This window comes from Sapajus apella, unplaced genomic scaffold (assembly GCF_009761245.1).
Source record: "Sapajus apella isolate SASKATOON/1434 unplaced genomic scaffold, GSC_monkey_1.0 scaffold84, whole genome shotgun sequence".
Lineage (NCBI taxonomy): Eukaryota > Metazoa > Chordata > Mammalia > Primates > Cebidae > Sapajus > Sapajus apella.
This window is the reverse complement of record NW_022437024.1, coordinates 367227-387022: the sequence shown is the minus strand read 5'-3', so window position 1 is coordinate 387022 and position 19796 is coordinate 367227. Positions and strand designations below refer to the sequence as shown.

The following is a 19796-nucleotide window of genomic DNA, read 5'->3' as shown; positions in this document are numbered from 1 at the left end:
GTGAGGACCTGGTATTGCTGAGTTCTCAGTGAGCTCATGGGACCCAAGCACCACAGCATAGGACCCATGCATCTCTGATCAGGGTTCCTCTTGGCAATTTTTCCACCTGTGGCAGCTGCTCAGGTGGGAATGGTTCACTCTGACCTTTCTGGTGCCACTTGTCTAAAGATCGTCTGCAAACTGCTCTGCAGTGGAGGCTTCCTGCCAGAGAAAAACCATGACTGCCCTTTATACCATAATTGAGTGAAGACAGGATTTACCTCATCGGAGCACCTTGTCTGACTCCATTTCATATTATTAAAAGCAGAGACTCTGGACTTCATGTTTTTTTTTTATAAAAAATTTATTGAGATGATGTAATTATAGGCTTTTCTTTAAAAATTATTTGCAACTCACTGGCCCTGAGAAAAGGCATTTTTTTTTTTTTTTTTCTTTTTTGTTACATTCATTTGATTCAGTCCCTTATAAACCCCACACCTCATAAACAAGAGATTAGAAACTAAACAAAAAGGGGAAAAAAATGAAAATTCCAGATTTGTTCTGGTTTGCAGGTGGTTGCAGTCACAAAGAGAAATCATCAAGAATGTTCACTTGGCATGTGTGAAAGAGTGGGGAGTCTGCAGTTGTTTAGTGTTGAAGCAGTTGGGTCAAGAGCATCAGGTTAGTCTTCTGTGGGTTTTGGGCAGGGATTATTGTGCCCCCCTCCCACCCCACTGGCTTCCTTGTGTCACACCCTTTATTTCTACTCGGAAGAGGAGCAGGACGAGAGACAACAGCCTCTGACTAGCACCAAATGCTTGGGCAAAGAAAACTGCCCTTTTTTTCTTGCTGTGTTTTCCCAAATCTCTTATCTTCAGTTTCCTGGGTGGGAATGGGTCAGACAGGGTAAGCCCTGGCTGGATCCTAATCCTAATTCCGTTCTTGGCATCTGTCTGCTCCTAGAGCAAGTCACTTCACCGCCCTGACACCCAGGTTTCTTTTCTTTTTTTTTTTTTTTGCAAAAGAGAGTTCATATTTCAAAAATGTATTCAGACTAGGAGCCTAGGCAGTGAAAGGTGGGAATGGTGGTTACTTCATCATTTCAGTAAATACTGTCACAGCCATTTGAATTTCAGCTAAAGCGACATTCTCATTTGGACAAGATATCAGTATCAAAAGACATTGGATCAGAGGGTTCCAAACATACTGTTGAAAGGAGAAAATTGGTCTACTATTCTTCTTTTTCTGTGGGGACACCCCCTCCTCCCCAAAGGATTTGGGACATTGGTGATGCCAATCTTAAGACTTGGTCTTAAGCAAGACCAAGTCGCCCTGGGTCAAGATCTTTTACCAGTGCTTTCTTCTGATAGAGAGGAGATGGCCTGGCTAGCCTGAGATGTAGGGACGAGAACTTCAAGACCCAAGTGAGAGTGCACATCCATCATGTGGCAGGGCTCCTCTGCATTTTCTTCTTCTGACTTCAGATTTGTCTCCTGACAACACCCCTCATACTTAGTGTTGAAATGAGAAATTTTATGCTGGGTGGATTAGGCAGGTACAATATAAACACTGAAAGCAGGGATTATGGCTGATTGACCTTTGGGTCCCTCACAGTGCTCAGCAGGTGCTTCATCAAAGTTTGCTAATTGAATCTGAAATCTTTAGGGTCTGCACTGTGTAAATACCGTATCCAGGTGCTGGCACTACCCAGATCTTCTCACAAAGAACATATGCAGAGGACATTTGCAGTTAGGGGAATTAAGAAATCATTATTGGTAGTACAGATTGATATCCCTTATCTGAAATGCTTGGGACCAGAAGTATTCTGGGTCTTGGATTTTTTTTTTTTTAATCTTGGAATATTTGCATATATATAAAATGAGATATTTTGGGGATGGGCACAAAGTGTAAACATAAAATTCATTTATGGTTCATATACACTTTATACACATAGCTTAAAGGTAATTTTATATGATATTTGAAATAATTTTCTTTATAAAACACTTGCGTACATTGAACCATCAGAAAGCAAAGGTGTTAGGTGTGGAATTTTCCACTCATGGTGTTGTAGCATTCAAGAAGTTTTGGATTTGGGGGCTTTTGGGGTTTTAACTATTCAGATTAGGGATGCTCAGCCTGTACGTGGATGGGAAATAAGGATTATTTTGGAATGAGTGACTTCTATGTCTTCTTCAAGTGGCTGAAGGTATTGTCCTGTCTTACATATTTTCCTGGGATATTGCTTTAAATCCAGAAATCCTTGGGGTGAAAGGGAATTTCCCTCCATAATTCAACTGTAAGTTTCTTTGTACAGTAAGAGGCTGAGTTCTTGCACTTGGGTGAGGAGGCCAGACTGAGAGGCTCTCATTGCAGCAACATGATGCCCTGGTATCTGATTTCATATTCATACAGAGGGATGTGTAAAAATCCCTTTCTCTCTGTTCTTAAAATCTGTGGCTTTTACAACACATCAGGTATTTGGCTTAATCTCTGCATTTGTGATACAATACCCGTCATCTTAGATGCTGAAATAGGGATCACCATGTCCTACTGAACGCTCTCAAAAGACACCTGCAGCGTGCTGAGATCCGGCAGAATCTCATTACCATTCAAGCAGACTGAGACCCTCTTGCCTCACACAGAAGATCCCTGATCTCCTGGAAGGTCGAATGGGAAGTGCCTGTGACAGTGGGAGCAGGCTGGCTACCCCTGTGTGTACCTGTGCCCTGATAAGAGGCAGGGACAGAGCAAGGCTGAAGACAGCCTTGATCAGTTCAATTCCAGTGTCCTTGAACCATAGTCCATCTATCTGCATCCTAGGTTGGTGTCCTTGTAAGGCCCAGTGAAAATTCCTCATCTGTGCGACGCAACCTCTCCGTGTCTGACTCAATTCGGAAAAGGCTCCGGAGAAGCCCGGGGATCTGGCAGTTTCACCTGGGAGCTGCTGCTGAGGGCACATACGTCTCCCGGAGGAGCTGTGAGTTGCTCCCCCAGCCGAGTGGAGGAAACAGAGGGGAACGAGGAGGGGTGCTTTGTAAGGCAGGTCTAATATGGATTAAAAGAAATTGTACTCCAAATATTGGATTTCTGAGCCCTATAATGGAAGAGTCAATTTAGATGGCTAGAAAAGGAAAAAAAAAAAAAATCTAAAACAGCTTTCTAAAAATATCTGTTATCATCAAAAATACTAAGAAGTGACACTCCCTCATTTTATAAGATACCATTGATCTTATTTTGAGGTGAAAGAGTGCCACAAATGGGTCCTTTCTGAGACAGAGCTATGAAAGAAAAAATAATGTATCAGAGGAATTTCCTGTCTGCCCAGGCTGGGCAAACACTGGTTGCAACTGAGACTGCCCTCTGGGATCCTCCGTCTCCAATGCTCTGTGTCCAGTGGAGACCAGGAAACTTTAAAAAAGGCTAGGAATTGAAAAAAAACAAAATTAGGCGAGGGCATGAAACTGACCACAAGATGGCCTTTGGAATGGAGCAGAGAGTTTTTCTTTCTCACTAGCTTCTGTTACCTGCTTTGGAAAAATAAATCCCCACTGCAGAATATTTTTGCCCAGTTTCTGGACTGCCGGGCCTGTGTGGTCTTTTCATATTTTCCACTTTGCAGCGCTCCCAAGCTAATCCCAAGCTGTCGAGGCCTTCCAACTAACTTGGACAGCCTTCCATCCTTATCTTATGCCTTAGGCGTGTGGTGCTCACAGCCGTCTCAGGGACAGCTCTTTGGACTAGCATGTATCTGCAGTACAGCAGCAGCATCTGTGATGATTTGGGCCTCCCTCAGATGGGTGGCCAAATGCTGGGATGTGGGTTTGAGTCTGTGCTGCTGGCCACAAAGCACCCAGGTCACTGATTCTGTTTAGGTGCCAACAATCCGCAAGACTCTCTAAGAGGCTGAACTCTGCCAGAAGGCATCTGAATCTCAATAGCAGGCAGGGAGGGAAAACAGAGGGGACCACGGGAAGAACAGAGTGAGAGAGAGAAAAAGAGAGCTCTCCTTTTATCTTTTTTAAAAGCATATTTTTTTTTTCAGCCAAGACCCAACAGTAACAGGAACAAACCTAATCCATGTGGCAGGAAAAAGAGGAATCTGAACCCCTCTGCAAGTATTCTCTCTCCTGACCAGCTGGGCTTGCCGCACTTTGTGAGATTTGCAAAAAATATATATAATAGATATATATTTCCATAGGAAAACAACATCAGATGTCTTCCCCTAGATGAATGATGAAGAGTCAAACTGCATGTTCTTAAAAAAACAAAAACAAAAACACCATGAAACTAACAACAGTGGAAGGGTGAGGGTGAGGAATTACAGATGAGGAGATTCCAAATGAGAAGGAAACGTGACATGCGAGTCCCAGCCTCATGCCCTCCGCCAGAATTCCAGCCCCGCCTTTGCTGGGTGGTTTGTCTAAGGTGCTCCAGGGTCCCTCTTGGTCTGCAAGAGAAGTGTCCCTGCCATTTCTGGGTTGCTTCCTTTTCCACTCTCCTTAGCCCGCCTGCTCGGTCACACCTCCAGCAATCCTGGTGGGCAGGGGTTCCCTGGGCTGCTGGCCCACTGAGGTGGACTGTTGGTTCCTTCAGCATTCATCTTCTTGGTATATTTGTTCATCCAGCTCCTGGGACTCTAGGTGCTCCAGACGGTCTGTTCGGCCGCTCATGATTTCATCTGGGGTTTTCATAAACCTTTGGAAGAAGAAGCGGAGGAGTTAAGAGATTCCACTTTCCTAAAGCTGTCTTCACTCTGAACTCCAGCCTGCATATAAAGAAAGCCTCCATCACCTTATACAGCTGGAGAGCTACCGAACCCCGAGATTAACGCTAACTTAGTGCAAATTAGGAAAAGGTACCCCTTCCTCTGACTGAAAAGTGGCAAAATGATTATTTAAAAAGACTAGGGCCAGGCATGGTAGCTCATGCCTATAATCCTAGTGCTTTGGGAGGCCAAGGTGGGAAGATAACTTGAACCTAGGAGTTTGAGACCAGCCTGAGCAACATAGTGAGACCCCACCTCTAAAAAAAAAAAAATCTGGATATGGTGGTGTGCACCTGTAGTCCTAGCTACTTGGGAGGCTGAGGTGGGAGGATCCCTTGAGCCCAGGGCCGCTGCACTCTAACCTGGGTGAAAGAGTGAGATCCTATTAAAAACAAAAAAAAGTCTAGGATGTCTATGAGGTAGTGAGCACCCTTTGGGACCGTGTGGTGCATTACTACATGACCATAAGAGAAAGCCTTGGTCCAGATCACGTATACATGTTTCTTTCTTTTAGAGAATTAGATTTCACAGACTCATGAGAGCTGTACATCCACTTCCATTCCAGACTGTGAGCCCAGGAAATGGTATTCAAAACTTAAATTTCACTCAAAGGATATAGTTAAATGTTAAGTGAAAAGTGCTGATAACAGGACAATGTAGTGGAGCTTCTGGAAAATTAGAAAGGGAAAAAAAAAAAATCTTCTTTTACAACATTATCACGGATTCACCCAAAATGCCAGCAATGAACCCTCTTTAGTCTGCCTACCTTTGCAACTGGGGTGTGCGCAAGCTTCCTCTTCCTGTTCAATGGGTTAAACTGGAAGTGACCTCAATGACGTGTTTTGACCGTGATTTACAGGGCTCGGGAAGGCAGCCTGATTGCAGATGTCCCGCCTGCCCTGTAGGAGCACCCTTTCCACTCCCCGGCTGTGCCTGCACACTCTCTCTCCCCATATACTCTGCCCCTGCACCAGATAAACTCTCTTAGAACTTACATTTTCTCATTACTCCATATGCAGAAGCCTACAATGACCACTCATCAAGTCAAGGATATATCCTTTGGTCTGCCCACCAGGTCCTTCTACCGTATTTACCTAGGAAGCTCTTATTTTCCGCTAGTCACCAGTTTGAACCCACTGCAGTCTGGCAGTCTCAGCTCTTGTATAAATCATGGTGCATGCTCTCCTACACATCTTCAGCTTTTCCCTTATCTGGAATCCTCCTGACTCTTCTCATGAGTGGAGTCCTACTCATTCTTTGTGTTCTGCCTCCTCATCAAAGAGCTGCTAAATGGCACTAGTCCATGATTTCAACACGTAAACGTCCACCTTCTTCAGCACTCAAACATCTTGCAAAGAGTACCTACAATTCAACATCTCACTTGATTGAGTACATACTGGATCTTACACCAAGAAACCTTCATTCTGTGGCACGTCTGGCTTCTAACATTCATTTCCTCCAAGAGGGCTAATCTCTCCCTCACTAATAGCACTATTCCTTTCTCTTACTGAAAATCTTTTATTGTAAGCCTATCAATCTTCTGGCTACTTACTGTTTTTTCCTGCTCATTACTGCCAAACTTCTCCGGCAGTATGATCTGTAGCATCTGCAGTTTCTCCTCTTTTATCCCCTAACTAAAATTTCTCCCTCCACATCTGAAGTCAATAAGGAGTCCCTCTAAGCCAACTCCACAGATATGCTGTGCTTGCCCCCCACCCCCAAAACATCCCTTTCTTCTTTTGACGACTTTCCCATATTAAGCTTCTGAATTCCACATCAGGCTGTCAACAAACATTTACTGAAAGGTGTAACACAGAATGATAAAAAGTAGAATCCTCTACCTTCTAGGAGCTTACAGTCTAGTTGTAGAGGAGAAGGACTTCACACAGGCTGAGCATCCCTAACCGAAAATTGGAAACAATTCTGGTCCCAAGCATTCCAGATAAGGGATACTCAACCTGTATTAAAAACAGAAATCCTGTAGTCCTAGCTATTCAGGATGCTGAGGCAGAAGGACTGCTTGAGCACAGAGTTTGAGAATGCAGTGGCTATGGTCACACCACTGCACTCCCGCCTGGGCAACAGAGAAAGACCCTGTCTCTAGAAAAACAAACTGGCCAGGCATGGTGGCTCACACCTGTAATCCAAGCACTTTGGGAGGCCAAGATGGGCAGATCACTTGAAGACAGGAGTTTGAGACCAGCCTGGCCAACATGGCGCAACCGTGTCTCCACTACAAATACAAAAATTAGCTGGGCATGGTGTGGGCACCTGTAATCCCAGCTACTAGGGAGGCTGAGTCATGATAATTATGAGAATTGCTTGAATCCAGGAGGTGGAGGTTGCAGTGAGTTGAGATCGTGCCACTGCGCTTGTAGGCTGGGTGACAGAGGAGCAAGACTCTGTCTCAAAAAAAAAAAAAAAAAAAAAAAAAAAAAAAAAAAAAAAAAAAAAAAGAAATGCAAATCATAGTGTAGTTAAGGGCCCAAGGGAACCCAAGTGATGATGGAAGAAGACAGCTAGGTGTGGTTGGAGCAGCTGAAGAAGGCCTCATTCAGGGCAATAGACTTGAGGTTGAGCCTTGAGGGTGTAGGTATTAAAAAGGCAAAAGTTAAAGTCATATACATTTCTGGCACAGGGAATCATATTAGTGTTTATGGCAACTGGCAGTTTGTATTATGGTTTCAGGAGGCAGGGAAGTGGACCAGAGATACAGATTGTTGAGTCAATCCAGATGTGAATCATGAAGTCCAGGCATCAGCTTCCATTGTCAGGGAAGCCTTTGCCTTTTTCTCATCTCCCAGGTCTCATGAAACTGCTTGTCATTGAAAGACTCCAAACCTGGGACCTTCTGGCAACAAGCCCTTGGAAATGTAGGTCCCAAGCTTCCAGCCCCTGCAACACAGAATAGAGTGGGAACGGTGCTGAAGAGCCAATAGCCAATCTAGCACAATGACCGGGATACAGGAAGAGTCAAAGGTAACTCTAGTTTCAAAGTTGGTCGCTTCAAACAGCAGCGATGCCCCAGATGAGTAATCAAAATTCAAGAATTCTGGGTGGAATTTCCTTTTTTTTTTTGAGATGGAGTCTTGCTCTTGTCACCAGGCTGAAGTGCAGTGGCGTGATCTCAGGTAACTGCAACCTCCACCTCTTAGGTTCAAGTGATTCTCCTGCCTCAGCCTCTCCTGCCTAGCTGGGACTACAGGCTCGTGCCACCATGCCCAGCTACTTTTTGTATTTTTAGTAGAGATGGGGTTTCACCATGTTGGCCAGGATGGCCTTGATCTCTTGACCTGGTATCTGCCCACCTCGGCCCCCAAACTGCTGGGATTACAGGCGTGAACCACCGCGCCCGGCCTCTGGGTGGAATTTCTGAGACGAGGGTCTCGTTTGAAGGTGTCATATCTGAAATACTTAAATGTGATATTTAAGGGGACACACCCTACAAGAAGCTCTTGGACTTTCACATTTAGAATTTCAGGGAGATTTTAGAGCTGGATATAGAGATTTAAGAGCCCAGCCGCTGAAGTGATAAATGAAGTTGTGTGTTGGGATCAGTTCATCCACAAAAAAGGTATAGAGTGGGAAGAAAGGGAGTCAAGAACTGAGTTTAGGTTGAAGGATGAAGAAAAGGCATCAGTAGAGCCAGAGAAGGGAAGGTTCTTTTTTTATTCCTTCTATTCTGTTTCCCTTCCTTAAATAGCCTTTCCCGTTTCTTTTGAAAATCTCAATTGCTTTTACTATTCCTAAGTTACCATTCCTTCCCAATGCTAAAGACCAGGTTCTCCGCATTTTCCAATAAATTAATCACGAGTGAGCTCATCAGCTCACACATGGTATCATGTCCTACCTGTATATAGATAATTCCACATCTACCGCTCTAGCCCTGCCTGTCACTCTCTTCTGTCCCACCTGCCAAAACCCATCCCCCAAGGTTGTATTTGTTGATCTCACTTCTACCAACCTGCACTTGGCCCCACTCATGACTGCTACCAGCGCCAGAGGACTAATTCTGCCTCTCCTGATTGGTCCTTCAGATCCCCACCCCCTTCTAATTCCTTCTCCTCTCCCCCATAGGACTTGGCATCACAATCTATGTGGCAGGCTAACTGGTTGAAACTCATTAGCTATGAGGAATTCTGGAAAGAAGAATTCAACTGCAGCAGCTTTTTAGACTTTTCTGACTACAATGTATTATAAGAAATACATTTCCCATCACGACTCACTGTGTACATACACACCTAGAACAACATTTTCATGAATCAACTGTCATTCTTGCTACATGTGATGCAGTTTGGTATTCTCAGCTCTATCCTATCCTATTCTTACTTCATTTAAAAAAAGCTGTGATGGACCCATTCAATCTGTTTCATGACTCACGGTGGGTCATTGCCTGCATTTTGACAAATACTGGTTTAGAAAGTTGCCTTACAGGGTTGGTAACCTGGAAGTCCCGGTTTCATTCCTTGTTTGCCATTGACTTTGTGCTTTTAACTAAACCGGAGTTGAATGCCGCAGAATATTATTTGGTCACTGCGTTATTTTAAAGGTGAGTCAGATTCTGTTCATTTAGTTTTGGCTTTATTACGGGGACGGGCATAAGTTAAAAAAAATATTTTCCTTAAATCCTAACAAACCAGTATTTGGTATCCAGTTTGTAGCAATGATGGCTTTGAGAATCAGATAGGCAGGTAGAGATCTTAACAGTCCCCCACCCCTGCCCACTCCCCGTTATTTAAAGAAAACAGCATCCTCCCAAAAGAAGGAAAGGAGAAAAAGGAAGTGCTACCTGAACAAAAGCCTTTGTCCTGGCTCCTTCCTGATAATGTTTAGTTTGTAGTAGTGGCGCAGGGCTCTGGACATTTTCTCATAGGTCATGTTTGTTCTGTTCTGTTTGTTCAAAGGAGGAAGGGAGAAAAAAAAGCACAAAGACACAATGAAATGAACCTCAGAACAGGCACTGGGGGAGCTATAAAAATAAAAGCTCTTCAGCTGCTGCCTGTGGCCCTGCCAGTTTGGGAAGCTACCTGCTAATCTGCTGCCTTCCAGGCACATCTGTCCCCACCCTTTAGCTTTTTATATTCACTGTCACCAAGGTTTACTCCGAAGGTGAATCACCCTTTGTCCGAAGTCCTGGAGCCCTAACTAATAAAGTAGATCCCGTAGCAGCCTCCCTTATTTCCTTTTCCCAAGACTGCTCTCTGCTCAGCCCAAGGAATTTCCTGCAGGTTCCCTCTATCTCTGGGTCATCCTTCACCTTCTGACCCACACAGCTTTTCTTTTCTTTTTTTTTTTTTTTGTTGCAATGACCTTTTCTCAAACTTGTGTTTCTGGTCTGTCATTTTAAGGAAGACAAGTTTTTGTTTAAATTCCTGTTGTGGAAGCAAGACTACAGTGGTTCTGAGCCCTGGGGCGATGGTACAACGTGGGAGTAGCAGAGGGATTTTTCTCAGTGACTCACACATGGAAGTGTCTGTCAGTGGGGCCTTGCCATATTTGGTCATGGTCTGCATTACCCACTGCCTTCTTAGAAGGCTGCAGGCCTGGGGACACCTGGCTGGGCCTCCCTGCCTTCTCAATCAGTGGATTGGGGGGTGTGCCACCGTGCGGATGTGAGGCTTTACTTCAGGTCCGCCTGTCGGCTGGCTTGGATCACGGTTACCCACTTTTTACATCTGCATACTTTAGCAATCTTCCTTACTGCAAAAAAACTTTATTCAATTCCATTCCCTCCTCCCAGTCTGGGAAAATTGTGGGGCAATCAAACTTCTTGCATTGTTTGCTCATAACAGGGATTTTTACAGTCAGAATATAAGTATTTAATATGCAGAAATGGGCTTTTGTCAACACGGGAGTTTCTAACTGAGCAGGAAAGAAGTGACACTTCCCAAAGGTCCCCTGTGAGTCAGAGTCTTGCAGCACTTCCCTTTTACCCAGTCCTAACAACAGTGGAGGTGGCAGGACCAGTTCAAGGAAAGTGGAAACGAGGGTCACTCATGATGCAGCTCAGCAAACTGGGATATGAGAGTTAATGGGAACCTGGCCTCAGGAACGAATGGAAAGACACATGTTTAATTATTTCCCTCCCTTTGCAACTGCCTAATTGCTTGCCCAGCAAGGAATAAAGTAAGTAAGTATGGGCAGAAATGGAAAGCAGAAGACGATCATTTTCCAATCCAGGGATAAAGACGTCATTTTCGCATGACGTCTGCCCTTTTACCTTATGGTTTCCCCACAGGCGAGCCAGTCCGTTGGGATCCACTATCCGGAATATTTTGGATTCTTTGTCCTCCCATCGGATGAAGTTTTCGTACCGGCTGTCAGAAAGCAACTGATAGACGTAATCCCAAAGCAGTCTACAGTCTACAGAGGAAAAGGGCAAGAAAACACTGTTGAAAATGTTTCTTGTTGAGGCACTAACCAGAAGAATCAGAAAATAATACAGCAACTGCTTCTGCCTAGCTTGGGCTGACTGTCTAACTTCCTTATTTCACAGGGAAGAAATGAAGGCCCAGAGAGATGGAGGGAGGTCCTGTTGTGTGACCTTTGATGGATGGAGGCCACAGAGATGATCCAGGTGACAGCCTCCCTCCACAGATGAGGACACAGTGACCACGAGGTCCATGGTTGTAACTCAAACTTAAACCTGGGCAGAGCCCATGTGAAAGACGGGAAGCAAGCTCTAACTGTGAATGAATGGGCTCTGAAAGTGTGTTAAATGCAGGCTGCAAGGAGAAATGGGTGGAAAGAGGGTCCTGATGCTCCAAAGAGAGCTGTGTGGTAAAAACCGGTGGGGCATAAAGATTATCCTGTTGTTGGTGGGAGATGGATGGATAAAGACGGGAAGGGTGGGGGAGGCTAAAACACAGCAAAAAGGAGTGAGGAGTGAAAAACTCTGGGAAAAGAAAAACTATGTGGCGTGGTGACTCGGACTGTGGGAACCGAGGCTAGCGTGGTTTTAAAAAGAATTACAGATATTCTCATTCCACCACACGTTGGAGGCCTTTAAACAGTGTTTTGTATAGTGGATCATGGTAGAAAGGGATCCAGTGCAAAAGTCACTTTCTCCATTTGCAGAACTGATGTTTGAACAGTCAGTCAGGCGATGGATATTAAGTGTGAAGTGATGTAATACGGCCGAGGCATAGTGTTGGGCCTTGGCTTTTGGGTGTGGATTGGTAAATTTAAAGAGAAGACATGGCCGGGCGTGGTGGCTCACGCCTGAAATCCCAGCACTTTGGGAGGCCGAGGCAGGTGGATGACTTGAGGCCAGGAGTTCGAGACCAGCCTGGCCAACATGGCAAAAACCCATCTCTACTAAAAATACAAAAAATTAGCTGGGTATGGTGGTGTGCGCCTGTAGGCCTAGCTACTCGGGAGGTGAGGGAGGAGAATTGCTTGAATCCGGGAGGCAGAGGTTGCAGTGAGCCGAGATCGTGCCATTGCACTCTAGCCTGAGTGACAGAGCAAGACTTCATCTCAAAAAAAAAAAGACATGATACACACCTTCCCCTTTCTACTACTTTCTGGATGTGTGCTATGAAGGTGTGTGGTTGCCCTCCAGCAGAACCTGGAGAGGTGGCTGGAGACAGATATGTGCCTTCTAGGTTTAGTTAAAGGTTGATTTGCCTCCAGATGAGAAGAAGCAGCACCAATTTCCAGGTGTTCACTGCCTGATTCTGGAGATGCCCACTTTTTATAGGCACTCGTCAGAATGGCTGGTGATGGAAGATCAATTATTGAATGCCAAGTATGAACTCGGCACTTTATCTGTGTTTCTGATCCTCAGAGAGGTAGAAGTAACCTGTGTGAGGTCACTGGGGTTTGTGCTCCAGACTCCTGCTCTACAACATTCTCTCTTTTTCACTTTGGGCGAGGCTTGGGCCTGGCACATTTGAAAGGGGAGTGTCCAACTGAGACTTGGAATATATTACAGCCAGCATATCTGCATCACAAAGACATACTCCCCTCTCTGGGGTTATACGGACAAGGGGAATTCAGTCGGGCCACCCTGGACACGTTTCTTAATCTTCCTGAGGTTCTGTTGCCTCACGAAATGGGAAGAGCAGCACTCACTCACTTTACAGGATTATTGTATTAGTGATAATGTGAGAGAAGAGAAAGTAATAAAAACTATGGTATTTAGTGGGTGGTATTTGTAGGCACCGAGCTGTGGCTTCTACAAGCCTGGTTTTACATCTGACCCTTATGCCGCCTTATGAGGCAGGTGCTGTTTCGATTCCTATTTTATAGACCAGGAAGCTGCAGCTAGAGGGTTTGATGATTTACTCAGAAAGACGCAGCTTATGAATGACACACAGGATCCTTGGCTCTGCATGACCCCAGGGCCCATACTAGGACACACTTCCCGATGCAATTTCTAGTCTCAGAGAAACTTCCCAGTCTATGGCAGGTTGCTAGAGCATCCCAAAAAGACTAAGACCAGAACTCAGCTGTGGCTTCATATTCCAGTTTGTGTCCTACCATCAAATAGCGTTTTAATTTTCCACAGTCTCTTCCAACTGGAAAACATTGACAAAATCAAATATTATCACATAAAGTGCCTGCAAATGAGGGCTGGGTGTGCTGGCTTATACCTATAATCCCATTGCTTTGGGAGGCAGAGGTGGCAGGATTGCTTGAAAGCCCAGGAGTTCAAGACCAGCCTAGGCAACATAACGAGACCTTATCTCCACCAAAAAATTTGAAAAATTATCCGGACATGGTAGTACATGCCTGCAATCCCAGCTAGTTGGGAGGCTGAGGTGGGAGAACTTCTTGAGCCCAGGGGTTTGGGGCTGCAGTGAGCCATGATCAACCCACTGCACTCAGCCTGGGCGGTAGAGTGACAGAGTGAGACCATCTCTCTCTCTGTTTTTTTGAGATGGAGTTTCACTCTGTCACCCAGGCTGGAGTGCAGTGGTGTGACCTCTGCTCACTGCAACCCCTGCCTCCTGGGTTCAAGTCATTCTCCTGCCTCAGCCTCCCTAGTAGCTGGGATTACAGGGACCTGCCACCATGCCTGGCTGATTTTTTGTATTTTTAGTAGAGACAGGGTTTCACTGTGTTAGCCAGGATGGTCTTGATCTCCTGACCTTGTGATCCTCCCGCCTCAGCCTCTCAAAGTGCTGGAATCACAGGCGTGAAGCACCGCAACTGGCCGAGTAAGACCATACCTCTAGGGGGAAAAAAAGCCAGTAAATTAAGAGGAACAAAAGCAGATTGTGTGTAACCCCTCCCATATCTCTTTATAGGTTTACAATCATTTTCACTTCAAATAGGCTGACAACACCACTGAATTCCTCTGGATTGGGAATGTGATTTTCTAGTGTGTGTATTTTAATAGATTTCAGCAATTAAGAAACTACCTGGTTGTCTTTTACAGTTTGATATAAAGACATTTTGCCCATATGAAGGTGGGTGACTCCAGGCAGAAGGCACTCCACTCAGAGGCCCACTGTGGAGTTGAAACAAAGTGGCTAGTTCTCCATCCACAAGCACGGGGGTTTTCAGTGTTTCTGCTGCTTCTCTCTTACTGTCACATGGTATGTTCGACTTCTCATGAAACAGTGAAACGTCAACTGGACCATTTCTTCATGTAAGGGCTTAACCAGCACTGGGCTACCATGAATGACCTAGAATATTATCTACTTGTTAGATGGCAAAAGAAGGGCAGGGCTTACCAGAGAACACCATTTCCCTACAAGCTTCAAGAACATTTGTATCTGGCAAACTTTTTCCTTTCATAAATGTGAAAACAACCCCAAACAAGCTGCCGATTGATCATTTTAAATGACATTTAATCCAGCAAAGCCAACTTTAGCTGAGTAATAAAAACATGTTGACATTCAGGACATATTGAATTACTCAGTCACTAACGGAGGTAGCAACAGGAATTTTTTGGCATAAAGCAGTTGTTTCAAGATTGGAATATAAGTGGCTTTTATAACATTATTGATTGTTTTGTTTCTTTGGTTAAAAATTATGCCTAGATGATAAAAACAACTGCCTGACCACACAACAGGTTTTGTTTTTTCCTCGCTCTCTTTTTTTAAACAATTGACATTCCAGCCATGCCAGTTATTTTTGCTTTTAAGATTTCTATTAAATAAAAGGCAGATCCTCTTTAGGTTCCTAGATCCTTCAGAGGTCATTGCTGTGGCTCACCTAAAATTGATCAGCCTTTTCGGAATCTCCGTCTGCATAGATACAATGTTCTTTGATCATCGATGTAAATGCATAAGACTATATAATAAAGTACACCACACTCTAGAAGTTCACTCCACTTCAAAACACTTGCACATGTATGTCTAAAACTATTTTTGGGTCACAAGGTATTTTAATTTTAAGTGCATTTTTCTTAAACTAAAGGGCTTTCTTCTATCTCAAGACACATGGATATTTTAAAGAAATTTCCATTATTTTGGATTGTCTTTTCCATGAGAAGTAGTTTATGAAAGTGTTTAGCTCAAGTACAGTTCCCTCTCCTTCCTGCCGGGTGAGGTACCCTGGGTATCCGCAGCTAAAGGCATTGTAAAAAATCCCTTCCTGTGGTTAAGGAGAAATATTTCCACTCCCACGTCTGTCTCTTACCAGAGACTCCTTGTATAAACTCATTGAGCAGAGATTGTAAAAAGATGGGCAATTCACACATGACCAACACGGTCTCTAAAGAAAAAAAAACCAAGCTAGACAAAACTGATGCTTAAAGAACTTGAGTAGGCAAGCCAAGTTATTGACATAGGAAATGTGTCATGATGGTGTTTAAATTTCAAGAAAGCTTCTAAGAGAGTCGTCTTAAGTTGTTTTAACTGCCCAAGTAGAATTTTAAGGCCTGCAAATGATAGTCCCATGGGTATAATTACCAACAGAGAGGTTGAGTGTCCCTGTTACATTTTTTGAAATTTATTACCTAAAAATTAATATGTTTATTTCAAGTTTAGCAACAAAACACACAAAGCAGCATACGAAATAAAAAGTTGCTACCAAGCTTTACAAATATGGTTCTGAACTAGGGGCATGTGGCAACATCTGGAGGCATTTCTGGTTGTCACGCTGGGGTGGAGGGTGCTTCTAGCATCTAGCGGGCAGAGGTGCTGCTAAATATCCTACAATACACTAAACAACCCCACAGATTATTATTTGGCCCAAATATCAAGAGTGTTGAGAAACCGTGCTTAGAGAAACATGGTTTACAACATTCAGGGGGCCATCTGCTGCTTGGTCTTTTTTTTTAATTCTCCCCCTCCATTCTAGATCAGCCACTACCTAGAAGCAGAAAATTGGTCAATCCAGTGCAGCCAGGTATGTGTGGATACACAGAGGTGTGTTTACAATGGGCAGTTGCTTATGCTTTGCCATGGCTTAGGAAAACAGAAACCACATGTGCACAGTGGCACGCTGCGGGAGGGAGAAGTGGAGGCAAATAATACAAAAATCTACGCTTCCTGCCTTCCTGGGGCAGAAGAACAACAGCTACAAACGAGGCTGGACTTCCACCTCTGATTACTAAAGTGTGAAGAAGGCTGGGAAACACCAGTAACTGACACTCACACCCTGCAACTGCGATCCAGCCAGCAGCCAGAACCTAATAAGGCCCAGCCTCTGCTCTGCTCAGGTGTGGGTGCAGCCTGGGAATTCACATCCAGGGACTGCAGAGAGGTATGGACTCTGTATTACAGCACTGTGTGCCCTCATACAAACTGGAATTTCTAGTCTCCTCAAGCCCCTTCTATTATTTTCCACTCTGCCACCATGCTGTTGATGTTTTTTATCTTTTAAAAACATGTCCTGAAACTTCCTCCTCTTTTAGGGTTCTTTGATTTCTCAGTCGTTCACACTGAAAATAAAGTGCAGTGAGTCAGCCGCTGGGAACATTCCTGCTGGCGTGATGGCTCCTCCCCTCCCCAGTGCTCATCTTATTCATCCCCTCCAAATATGGACAGCAGGCAAAGCTTCAGGGAGGAGAGCAGGAGCACAGAAGCAAATCTCCAAGGAAATAAGGCAACAGAGGTGGCCTCGAAGGGCACCCCACAAAGGCCTTCCCTGTCAGTGCTCTGCGTGGCTCCGCAGGTAGCTGTGCAGGCTGCAACCACGGCTCCCTCAGAGTCCCTCTCAGATGGACAGGATGGCAGCTCAGCAGTGAGGCAGAGCAGGGACAGTAACACTTAGCAATTAACCTTCTTATGCCATGCATTCACATGCTGTCTCATTAACAGTCAAAAGGGCCCAGAAATGGGTGTGACTCTTCTCAATATTACAGATAAGGAAAGGAGGGATCAGGGACATTATGCACCTGCTTGGGAGACAAGAACCAGATTCCAATCCTGCTGACTTCACAGTCCAAGCTTTTGCCCCAGGCCCACACAGGAGCTCTAGAGGGTACTCGGCTACAGAGGTCTACAGAAGGGCATCTCCCTGAGGTCGTGTAGGAGGAAGCGGCTTTCACCTGGTACTAAAGCACTGGCATCTTTGTGGCTTCTGGGGACATCCCACAACCCTATCCTTTCTTTCCTGTAAACCACATTTATACACAGATACACGTGTGCAAAGGTGCACACATGACTGCACGCCCTACACATTCCAACAGTGGCCGAGGGCTGAGACTCGCCCCAGCACTTTCATGCAGTCCCTTCACACTTCCCTTTTATGAGTTCTTTCAGCCATCGAGGCTGTTCCTGAGGCTCATGTACAAAATAAAAAAAAATGTCCATAGGCTTCCTTTAAACAAAGGCACAGCAGCATTAAATACTGCGGGAAGTGGAGACGGAAGCAAGATGCCAGAATACAGTGACTTCTCCCGGTCCTCGAAGCCCCCGAGGACAAGCCTTAAGCTGCTTTCTCTGGAGTTTCATGCTTTTTTCTTCATCTCACTTCAGATGCTTCCTGAATTGAATCTGTTTATATAATTCATCCAGTCAATAAAACCAAATCAAGAAAGTACACTGTTTTAGTTGGGTGACAAATAAGCCAGGCAAGAGACTTGATGTCACCCTGATTAAAATCTTTTTGTTTCTGTTAGGGATGTAACCTTGAGAGAGAGTAAAGTCCCAACAGGCTACCTTTAAAGATTCCAAGGATTGCTGCAAAGTGTGTTCTAAGAGGGTTGGGAGTGAAGAGACTGTGAGCTGGGAGGAAATTCTGCATCTTGCCTGCTGTAGGATTCATGACCCAATCGACCAGTGATGTCCTCACAAATCGAGAAGTTCATGTTCACAAAGATGGGGGGACTTCAGCAAAAGTTGTGAGACACAAGGAAGGCGCTATCCTCTATTTGGTAGGCCATGGGCTCTGAACACCCAAATCCGTACAGATTTAGGTCCCCACTTTTGGGTAGCAAATGAGGGGCTAGGAAATGAATGGATTATAAAACAGTTCCCTGTGTACCAACGAATCTTCTTCCTCGGCAGAGTTTTGGATTAAGGCCAAGGAAGAGACAGGCAGACAGGAAATCTGGTGGCTCAGGTTTTAACGGAATTAAAGCACTTTAAGAGAAAACTAAACTGAAAAAATTTTTATTAAGATTTAGCTGTCTATAGGGGCTTAGTTTGTGTAAAGGCATAAAGCAAGGGGACACTGCCTTCCACTCGCAAGGATATGAGATTTGGCATTTAGAGATGCTGTGTTCTGTCATCTAGAACAATGCCTGGCACATTAGCAGACTGGTGATAATTTTTGAATCAATGAATGAAGAACTACATAATCTAAAGTGCAAATAAATCATTTTTTACTTCGCTATATTTTACTTATGTTAATGATGTTATTGTAACTATTCTGGTTGGTCTGCAAATACAGCCTGCAGTCCAGAACCTGTTTACTCTCTTACATAACTTGTTACTGTTCCTTTCACATGTCTTAAACATGCCTCATCATCTAAAGTGCAAGTAATTCCTTGAGAGCAGGGGCACTGTTTTTTCCACGTCTGCATCCTATATGGCACCTATGATTCCAAGCACACTGACTACCAAGTACACATGTTGCAAGGCAGAGAACAGCAATTGTTTTCTGTAAAGGGCCAATCAGTAAATATTTTAGGTGTTGCGGGCCATGCAATCTCTGTTATAACTACTCAACTCTGCCACTGCAGCATGCAAGCAGACATAGGCAATACCAACTAAATGGGTCTGGCTGTTTTCCAGGAAAACTTGATTTTAAAAAACAGATGGTGGCTGGATTTGGCCCACGGGCCACAGTTTTCAATCCTTGCTCTAGAGTCCCAGACCAGAAGGAAACAATAATTTTAGGAAGAACACTGAACAGAAGCTCGAGGCTAGACTCTTGATGTGTCTGAATCTCAGTTCCTTCACCTGGAAAAAGCCCTTCTATCTTTGAAATCAAGTCCAAATAAGGAATTTCAATATACACTGAAAACATGACTCACAGATGACTACAGTCACACCTCAGCCACCTACAGGTGCTTGTGACCAATATACTTTTTGGCTTTGAAACACACTGGTGGGACACAGGCCAGTACAACTTTGGTAGGTAAAGTTTTAGAAGATTGACAGATGCCTTCTGCTAGGCTCCTTGCTCCGAAATAACCCATTCCTAAAGATACCAGGCAGAAAACAAGCACAGAAAGAAGCAACCTTCTCACTGTTCCATACACCGTTGGCTGCTGGATTCAAAAACAACTCCAGAGATCTTGTCTCACTCCGTCTTGTGCTAAATTCTCTCCCGTAGACACTAGCCATTCAAACCTGGTAAACTCATAATGACGGTCCTCCTTATCCTATGCGAAGTAAGTGACACCTTTAAAAATAAGCTACATGTTATATTTAAATAGATGTCATTTGTGATTTGTATTTAAACTGTCAACCACCTACTAAATTTCCTTTCTTATTTTAGTTTTTCCATATGGTAAATACCTAACAGACAACTTTGCATGTATCTTAATTGTATGACGGGATTTCAGTGATATTAGATAATGAAAAGTAAGAATTTATGAAAAATTGTGTGTGTGTGTGTGTGTGTGTATATATATATATATATATATATATATATATAGAGAGAGAGAGAGAGAGAGAGAGAGAGAGAGAGAGAGAGAGAGAGA

At 44.2% G+C, this 19796-nt stretch overlaps 1 protein-coding gene and 1 long non-coding RNA gene across 6 annotated transcripts in view; one reads left to right on the top strand and one right to left on the bottom strand.

The window, feature by feature from the left end:
* Positions 1-11531, top strand: part of LOC116533791 — a 45800-nt gene extending 34269 nt beyond the window's left edge. The window contains exon 2 of the long non-coding RNA XR_004261450.1: positions 11241-11531. This is a non-coding gene — a long non-coding RNA (uncharacterized LOC116533791). The remainder of the gene's footprint in view (positions 1-11240) is intronic.
* The window catches only part of ETV6 (ETS variant transcription factor 6), a 253755-nt gene continuing 234348 nt past the window's right edge, over positions 390-19796 (bottom strand). For 4 of the 5 annotated variants that reach the window (XM_032253655.1, XM_032253656.1, XM_032253658.1 and 1 more), the window contains 3 exons: positions 10965-11107; positions 9534-9634; positions 421-4674 (listed from right to left, as the gene is read on the bottom strand). In XM_032253655.1, coding sequence (XP_032109546.1) covers positions 4569-4674; positions 9534-9634; positions 10965-11107 — 350 coding nt within the window. In that variant the 3' untranslated portion in view covers positions 421-4568. Of the gene's footprint in view, positions 4675-9533; positions 9635-10964; positions 11108-19796 lie in introns of all 5 variants that reach the window. The other variant, XM_032253657.1, reaches the window with a different exon arrangement.